We start from the raw sequence: 9,931 nt of genomic DNA, 5'->3' as shown, positions 1-9,931 counted from the left end.
TGTTCATGGATGTGGATCGTTAGCTGTCTTCCTGTTTGTCCTATATAGTGTTTTGTGCAGTCCTTGCATGGGATTTTGTACACTACATTGGTTTTGCTCATGCTGGGTATCGGGTCCTTCGTTCTGCACAAAACACTATATAGGACAAACAGGAAGACAGCTAACGATCCGCATCTATGAATATTAACTAGCCACGAAACGACACGACCAGCTATCCTTAGTAGCCACACACGCAGACGACAAGCAACATGAATTCGACTGGGACAACACTACCATTATAGGGCAAGCCAAACAAAGAACAGCCAGGGAATTCCTAGAGGCATGGCACTCATCCACAAACTCCATCAACAAACACATTGACCTGGACCCAATATACCGGCCACTACAGCGGACAGCTGAAACTGACAACCGGAAGCAGCAGGGACAGGCCACTATAAATGCCGGAGGAAACACCACAGAAGAGCTTCACAGGAGGCTCCCAAGCACTGAGGATGTCACCTAGACAGGGGACGCAACGTTTGCAACAAAAATCTCCAGCTCGGCGAACAGAACCACAACAATGAGCACCCGAGCTACAAATCTTCTCCCAAACTTTGAACTACTCATAAGAAATTGAGTTTTGAAAAGTAGTAGAATTTTAGCAAGCAAAAGGGAGAAAGAACAAAAGGTTGGTGAAAGTGATAATGAAGCAAGTAAAGAAATAAAATGTGTGTCTCATAAGGAATAAATTGGAGCCAAAATGACACCGGTCTGAAAATACAGTTCATTAATTTAAATGATTTCAATTGAAATCAATATCTTGGGGTCAGAAGAAATGGCCATTTTTTTTTTAATTGTTTAGACAATTTTTATGCAGTCATCCTGTTTGGGGGGTGTAAAGAGGAGGGAAAAGAGATATTGTGGCCTTCTAGCATGTCTCATGACATGTACAATTGCTTTGGAGTTTACTGACTCCGGGACTGGAAAATGCAGTAAATATTTCGTACTCAGCATCATCTATCAAAACAGAAATGAGACAAATAATCTGGTGGTGGTTGAAGGCGAATGTTGGTAATGACACTGGAAGAACTTTGTGCCTTTCTTTGAGAATTGCCATGCGATATTAGCACACAACCTGAAACACTAGAGCAGCTAAACAGGGACTTAGTAGTGTGGAAATGCTTGCTAAGGTTATATACTCGGTGTGAGTCCAACTGAGCCCTTAACTTCTGACTCAGTGATGTGAATGCTGTCTGTGTCATATAAGGCTTTATCTATCTGGGTGTGGTGGAGTTTATTCCAGAAGGTTGCTGTGTAATTTATTTAGGTGGAGATGTTTGTTAGCTAACTGCTGGCAGGCATTTCAGAACCGAGAAAGTAAAGATTACATTTCAAATCATTCCTTACTGTAAAAAGTCTCTCTACACCATCCTTTCCCTCCAGGGTTCTCTGAAATATATACTTAACAACCATATGCAAAATACTTATATTCAGTAACCTAAAGTAAAGGCTGTAACGCAATTCACTGTTGCCTGTGCACTTGGCACAATGTGTGCAATGTTCTGTTCTAAAACTAAGCACTCACAATCCTTAAATAGACAATAACTTCATTTAACAAATCCTTCGTGATGTGAAAATAAAAAAAGCTGCACATTATTGGCTAGCCAGAGCTTTCTGATGGGCTGTGTGGTGATTGCACTTTGGAAGAAACTAATGCTGTGTACTAGATATAAATGAAAAGAATGCTTGATTTAAAGCAATTCTGAAATAGTATTGCCCCAATCCATGCTTATGTGTGCTCTGAATAAGACATTAGACTGAGGATGTCTGATCCAGTGGTTCAAGTAGATGTTAAAGATTCCATTATAATAGTTACAAAAAACAGCAATTTCTTCTTCAAAGAATAAGATCAAAAACTGACGAGGTGATAGGTCTATATTGTGTGTAGGGTTGCAGCTATATCTGTCTGCCTAAGTATAGTCATTGCCGTTATCATCTAGTAGGGTCAAGGAAGGATGGCACTACATAGCAGATAGTAGTTATGTTCATAGAATCTTAGAAGTCTTGCAATGCAGAAGGAGACCATTTAGTTCATCATGTCAGCGCCAGCTTTTCAAATGTGTGTCATTACTTTGTCCAATTTCTTGCTTTTTCCCCATATTGTTGTCTATTACTTCAATCCAAGTAGTTGTATAATACCCTCATGAATGTCTCAATTGAATCTGCTTTCATCACACTTCCAAACAGTGCATTCATACCCTCACATCTTGCTGTATGAAAAGTATTTTTTCTCACATTGCACTTCCTCCTTTTATAGGCCACTTCAAATCTATGCGCTCTTGCTCTTGCTTCTACTATGAGCAAGAACCATTCTTCCCTAGCCACTCTATCCAACTCAATTATGATGTAGAAAGCCTCCAAGAGATCTCCTCTTAGCCACCTTCTGTCAAAAGAGAATAGTCCCAACTTCTTCAATTGATACTCATGACTACTGTCTATATCACTGGAGCCATGCTTGTAAATTGTTTCTGCACTCTGTCCAGTGGGTTCACATCCTTTTTTTTATAATGTGGCACCCACAACTACGCAGTACTTCAGCTGAGTTCTCAAGAGTCATACTGGACGTGAAACATTAGGTCTGTTTCTCTCTTCAAAGATGCAGCCAGACTTGCTGAGTTCCTCTAGCATTGTGAGTTTCTTTCAGATTTCCAACATCAATAATATTTTGCTTTTATTTAACGCGTGCATCGTGTGTGCCAACTAGGAGATCGCCAGGCTGACTGCAACATCGAGATGTTATAACTGAGTCAAATTTGTTGACTTTGCATGCTCCAAAAATAAATAAATAAATAACCTCAATAGTACAATATAAATTTTGAAATGTGACAAAAGAGACTTTGTATAGTCACTATAGGGATATCCATTCACAAAGATCTGTGTTTATTTGCCTACACTGCAATGAGTTAAATTAGAAACAGCATTTCCAAACCATGATAATCCCTTAATTTTTGGATTCAGTTATTCATGTTATTTAAAATATAAAGTCAAAGAATATCTCGCCTCTAGGTATTGTGGTCAAAGTGAACTGAGTATGTTCACCTCACTTCATCTGATTTGAACTCCTTTGCACCTCTGGGTTACAACATTTGTGTCTGAATAAAACTAATTCTTTCTTTCTCTCATAGGTATCATTAGTATGATGAGACTGAGAGATGGGCAGACAAGATCCTTCCAGGCACCTGTAGATGTTCACGCTTCACAAGATGGTCAGGTTTATTTGTTTGGGAGTGAAGTTGCAACATCCGATGAATCATCAGATGAAGACCAGTGTAACATTGAACTGCGGCCCAGAGGTCGAGAGTGTCAATGGTCCACTGTTACTGAGGAGAAATCCAACAGTACAGTGCTTCTTATTCGAGAGGTTGTTGATGGTGACAACCTCAATACTTTTGCATTGCAGTATGGTTGCTCGGTAAGCATAAATAATCCAGGAATGTTAAATCTGATTATGTGCAGCCAAGTTCTTCCTTTTACAGGTCACAGTCACAATGGAAATAATTTTTTCTTGGATCAAAAGACCTTTGTCATCTGACCCCAGGCCTTCACATTTACCCAGATAGGTTGCAATTTCTTAAAACAAAACAATGAGTTGCAGATGCTGGAGATCTGGAACAAAACAGAAACTGCAAGTGAAACCCAGCAGGTCTGGCATATCTGTGGGAAGAAAGCAGAGTTAAAGTTTGAGTCTGGTTCTGATGCAGAGTCACTGGATTCAACATTAACTCTGCTTTCTTGTTTCAGGATGCAATTCCTTTTGTTGCTTTGAAGTTCTTTGTTACAATACTGTAGAGTTTCACTTCGTGTCACTGGTGACTCACTTTTGGCAGCAGCAGCTATCTAAGTGACCACAGTGCAAAATTAATAAATGCTGATCCGGGAAAGTGGGTCAGGCTTCCAGGGATCTTGTAAAAGTGAACTAAGGTCCTAATCTGCTACTCAGACAAATCTACTCCCATGTATTTATTGCTTATTATTCCTTAACTAACTTCAGACTTAATGTCGGTTAGGATCATGACATTAGTATTGGACAAGTCAAATCTCAGGATGAAATCTGGTTTGTTAGATCTTAACCTTTTTTAAATCATGAAGATCAATTACTGAGCTTAATCACAAATGGCTGCCAGTGTATTTTTAACAGAAAATGTAAAATGTCTAATAAACATTTATTTATTTTAAACTAAGGTCATTGAGTACATTTAAGATAGATTGTAAATGGGATCAAGGGTTATGGGAGAATGGGGTTGAGAAACTCATCAGCCATGATTTGAATGGCGGAGCAGACTCAGTGGGCTGAATGGCCTAATTTCTGCTCTTATGTCTTACAGTCTAAACAGAATAAAGAAACTAGATTATGGTAGATGCGACAAAAGGTTGAAAATATTGCATCAAAACTATCTTTAAATTTAAAAGCAGACACATGAGTTTCCTAAGTTCACCTATCCAGCTTCTTGTTTCCATCTTCTGGCATGCCTGTGCATAGACTGACTGAACTATTGAACTGTTCTATTTCTCAGTGTCACTGGAGTCTTGTCACTAGACAATAGTACTTTTCTTTTCCACACAACTCCTGAGCTCTTCAAGACCAAGGTTGGAATGGATGTCAACTAAATTTACTCAGATTTGGCTACACTAAGCACAAACATATCTGTAAAATCAAATTAAAAATCATATCCTCCCCATTTTATCATAAAATATAATTTAAACTTAACTGATATAATTTTAATATCCCTCCAGTAGGTCTCCTTGGAAATGTTCATTGACTCTGTTGCAGCCATAACTACAAAACATTTAATTGGTTGAAATGACTTTGTACATCCTGAGATCGGGCTAAACAAATGCAAGTTATTTTCTCATTAATAGTTTAAGCATGTTTACTGTAAAGTTTTCTCAAAGCTTAATTGTCTTATACAAGCCATCTTCATTTTGGAGGGGAGGTCCTGCAGTAAGCTGCACTCTGGACGCTAAAGTGTATGGATTACTTGTACAGTTATTAGGAAGCCTGCCAGGATTTTGCTTATCCCTACTGAGATGACACATTATATTTCAGACCTTTGCACTGAGATTACCTGAACTTACTATTAGGCCCAAAAGATGAAGCTGCAAACTTTTTTTATATATATAATATATAATGAGCCTTAGGAGTAGGAATCTTTTTTAGATTCAACATTGACTTAACACTTTGAAATGCATCTTAATGAGAGAGTGTTTTAATAAAAATCAAAATATTTTGTGTTATATAGAGTCATAGAGATATACAGCACAGAAACAGACCCTTCGGTCCAACTCATCCATGCTGCCCAGGTATCCTAACCTAATCTAGTCCCATGTGCCAGCACTTGGCGCATATCCCTCTAAACCCTTCCTATTCATATACCCACCCAGATGCCTTTTAAATGTGTAATTGTACCAACCTCTACCACTTCCTCTGGCATAGATTCTGCCAAAATTAGACTTTGATCATGGGAATCCTAATTTTAAATGTGGATTTTATTTACATGTGCCATTTAATTGCCAATGTGCTTTTTAATGTTTAATTGTGAGCAGCTGTTTTTTTGGTGTATGATTCCTCCTGCTTACACAGTATCTGGCCTAAGACCAGGCTTGCATCATACCTTCCAGGTTAGCAGGCACATTGCAAGACACCCCATCAAAATTTGATTGCTATTTTGAAAAGACTTCCTACGCCTTAATCATTGGCTGTTGGGTGTGAAAACTGGTACATTTTAGCTTACAGACAACATTAGTGGATCGCATGGGTAGAGTTTCAAACAATATTGATTTCTTAAATGTTTGTTGAAACTCTATTCTGTGCATTTGTAACCTCTAAATCTAAGTTTTCTATTGCTTTTTTGTCAGTTTCCCACTCCCATTGTCAGTCACCTCATCCATAATTCTGTATCCTGTTCTTTTCTGCACCAAGCCCCGTTCACTCATCACTTTGTTGATAGTCCAATGAATTCTGAGTTTACCAAAGCTAATTGATGCAGTCACATATTAAATCTGTTCTTAAAGCCCAGAGTAGAATTGTACCTGGTCTGGATGATTCTTATGCCGTTTAACTTTATTCTGCTTTGAATAAAAATAAGTTCCAAAACAAAAAAACTTTGCTTTGAAAGGCTTACTTATCTGGCAATGAAATATTTGAAAAAAATTCCTAAGCAATGCTTTCAAGCTGAAAAAACAACTGTCTTAAAAACTTTCAATGATTGATTAATGTTGTATAGAGAAGTTGTAACTAGGCTTCCAAAAATACTTCAGTGGATTAAAAGAAACATTTGTTTGCTTGCATTTTAGGTTGCAGACCTCAAAAGAGTGAACCACCTCATTAGAGAGCAAGACTTCTTTGCCTTAAAAACAATAAAAATTCCTGTGAAAAAGCACAGTTTATTGACAGAAGCACATGAAGAGGCGAAGCGACGGCAGCCTTTTTCTGCAAATAATAGGGCCTCCACATTTGTAGAGGGTTGTATTGCAACAGGCCAAGGAACAAATGAGAATAAATTGAACATATATTTTGAAGAAATTGACAAGGGCATCGAGAGAGTCATCCAGTCTACAGATCAATGTAAAGATCGCTTAGAAGAAGTGGTTTATTGTCAAAAACCTAATGGATTTAATTCATCCCCATTATCTCCAAAGGACGTTCATCATGGAGCCGACTGGGGTATTCGGTGGTGGAATGCTGTGGTAATCATGCTTTTAGTGGGTATTATTGTCCCAATATTTTACGTGGTGTATTTCAAAATTCAAGAGACTGAGACTGCCGTGGACCCAACAGCTCCAAATGGCACACTGTCAACCACAATACAGTCTAAAATTGCACCATCTATAGATGGCTGAATGGGATGGACTGAAAAGTTAATTTTCTTCATCATTGGTAACTGTACACAGTAACTGGTTGGAACATTTTAAGTCATTGGTTAAAGATTGGTACAGATAGCATGCCTGTACCAGTGCAGGGAAATGTATTCAATTATTAGACCTTTACTGTGACACTGGAATTGCTTGTACAGGTCCAGTGTAAGTCCTAAACTGAAGTTTGCATTTTCATATCATTTCCTGATTTATAGCAACTTTTTGCAGTACCCCTTTAGGGCATTTATCCATTTCTGATCATTTAAGAAAAATGATTTTACTCGAGTTTACAACCAAATAGTTAGTAGCCACATTGTTTCTTGTCTATTTCCCTGGGTGTTTGATGGCTACTGCTGAATTCAACAGATGTAAATGGCGGATTGATCAAACAAAGTGCACTAGGTAGTGCCAGCTATGCCTGTGCTAGCACTTGAGATTTATTATAAAAGTATTTAATAAATGACCACAGAATTAAGTTAATGTCACATACCTTCCACATTGGATCACAGTGCCAAATAATAGCAGCCCTCCAGGTTTATACAAATAGTTTTCATTGCTTGATTCTTTGAAATGTTTCTAATGTCATGACCTAGATCACAGTGGTCTCAGATTAAGAACTACATTATATTTGAAAGTTGATGCATTTTCATGAACCAGCATTCTAGTCACATGCAGAAAAGGTGTTTTTGCCTGTCATCATGTTGAGCCTTCATTTTGTCATTCGGCCAGTGATTTTTAATTTACGTCATATTGTATTAGAGAACTCATATAAAATTTCTATTGATTAAATTTAAATTTGAATTGTGTGGTTATGAACTGCAGAGATCTACGTAGTTGAAGTAATCTGCTGTTGTGAAAGAACAATGTACATGCTCTTGTTCAGAACTGAAACCTAAGAAAAGTGGCAGTAAAAATAGAGCATGAACAGTAAAATTTGACATTTGGGAAAATTCTACTTTCTGACAATTAATTTGATAATTTTTTATGTATTTTCTTTTGAATGTTTGAAAGGCAATTGGTGAATAGTTTTCCTCCTATACTTGCACATAATACATTTATAAATATTGCTTTTGCAATAAACCTCTGATTCAAACACTATTTCCATATGAATTTTGAGGCAACCAAGCATACCATATTACATTTCTATAATGTGTTGCCAGTTTAAACTCATGCTGTTTTCTGCTGCTGAAAGAAAGTTTCAGATTGGTGCAGTGTTTGCCTGGATGTTACTTGTATGGGTTCAACCACTAGAACATATTTATTTTGTGCTAAACTTCTGATTTAGTTATGTTTGTTTTGTTCACAATTTTGAAATACTAATTAAGCAAAGAAAAGACAACAGCTCAAATGAACGCAACTTGGCATGTGCTGTTTTCTGATCTGTCTATAGATTGTAACTATGAATGAGTTATACCATAAAACATGCAAGTCATCTTAAGTTTATTTTATCTATTCATGTGGCAAGATGGCTCTCAACTCAGTCATTCTGGTCACAATAGAGTGATTCTCAGTGAATAGCCTTTGCACTAACCATAATGTGTTCTCAATTCATTGGTATAAGATATTTTGCCAATGGACCCATTGAGAGAGGGGACCAAGGATAGGCTATGTAGCAATAGATCTATTATTAAGAATAAAACCACCAATGATCATAACAAAAGTTATGAACTAATCTGAAACAGTCAACATAGATTTCAATGGACCATCATGTATTGGTCAAATTCTTCCAGAAAATCACCAAGTATGAAGGCACAAAGAATGCAGAAGGGGTTGTACATTTTAACTTTAATGTGATACTTAATTAAAAATGTATTTGAGTCTTAGTACAAAGTTTAAGATCTGTGATAGTAAGGGTAAAGTTCTAGCATATGTAATGTTAAAAAGCAGAGTAAAGCAATTTTTCTAGATAGGCCCATGCCTCAGTAATTTATGTTGGGACCTCCCCCATGTATATAAAAAATTCGATATATCAAACTTCACCAATACTTCTGAATTAGGAGCATAAAAAGTTGTAGAAGAGGTCATAAGGTAGGAGGCTAGTATTGGAATGAAGAAAAACTAACATGATGCTTCTCATTATCCTCAAATATCACAAAGCACTTTTGCAGCCAGTGCTTTAGAAATATAATCACTGTTTAACATAGGAAGCAAGTTAGGGAGCTTTGAAAAATTAACTTCTTAATGAATAAATACGGAGTTGGGGGAAAAAGAACAAAAATGCAAATATTCCTTCAAGTGACATGGTGCTCAACTGAATTTTAAAACAAATCTTTAAATGAAGATTTGTTGGTGCACATTTAAAATCGCTTTTAAAAAGAAAAGCATTAAAATGAGTGAAAGGCTTTGGATTTTGTGATAGCCGTGCTGCGTACAAATCCAAGGATATAGTAATGAATTAATACAAACCTTTAGTTAATTTGCAATTGGAATGTACAATTTTGTGCACCCCATTGCAAAGGATATTTTAGGAGCTGTGAAAAGAGTATAGTGCAGATTTACTTAGTTCTTTTTTTCTCCCTGATGAAATTACCAAGGCAGAGAATGATAAAAGGAACGTAATAATAATTGTTCAAATTTATGAAATAATTCAAAGGAGTAAATAAAGGAAGGTAACTCTGGTCAGGTAATCAGTATTGGGAAGGGTTTAAGGTTTTTTTTGCAATAGATTATTAGACTGAAATGCAATACCAATTATAAAGTGGCATTTAAAAGGGTAACACTTGAAGGAAATTGTTAAAGGCTGTGGAACAGGACATGAGGTCAGAATGGACATCTTTAGCATGAACTGACATGGGCAAGTTGGGCTGAATGGCCTCTTATGTTTAAACTTGAGTGGCTTTTACCGAATTCACCTTATTTTAGTTGGGGAAAGAAAATTTGCTGTTATCGAGGAAGAGATTTTTGGAAATATTCCTTTATTGTTGACATTAAATTGCAAAATCACTTCCTAAATAAGCTTACAAATAAATGTACCATTATTTAAAATTGAAGTAAAATAAATTATCATTTGTCTCTGTAATAGTTTTGTTCCTAGCTG

General features: G+C 36.7%; 1 protein-coding gene across 2 annotated transcripts in view; it reads left to right on the top strand.

The window, feature by feature from the left end:
- lysmd4 (LysM, putative peptidoglycan-binding, domain containing 4) overlaps nt 1–7,357 on the top strand; it is a 25,690-nt gene extending 18,333 nt beyond the window's left edge. For both annotated transcript variants that reach the window (XM_043677536.1, XM_043677535.1), the window contains exons 2-3: nt 3,165–3,451; nt 6,334–7,357. In XM_043677536.1, the coding sequence (XP_043533471.1) occupies nt 3,176–3,451; nt 6,334–6,879 (822 nt within the window). In that variant the 5' untranslated portion in view covers nt 3,165–3,175 and the 3' untranslated portion in view covers nt 6,880–7,357. The remainder of the gene's footprint in view (nt 1–3,164; nt 3,452–6,333) is intronic.
- Nucleotides 7,358–9,931: the final 2,574 nt, after the last annotated feature.

Source organism: Chiloscyllium plagiosum, chromosome 36, assembly GCF_004010195.1.
Source record: "Chiloscyllium plagiosum isolate BGI_BamShark_2017 chromosome 36, ASM401019v2, whole genome shotgun sequence".
Taxonomy (NCBI): Eukaryota; Metazoa; Chordata; class Chondrichthyes; order Orectolobiformes; family Hemiscylliidae; genus Chiloscyllium; species Chiloscyllium plagiosum.
This window is presented reverse-complemented; position numbering and strand designations above follow the sequence as displayed.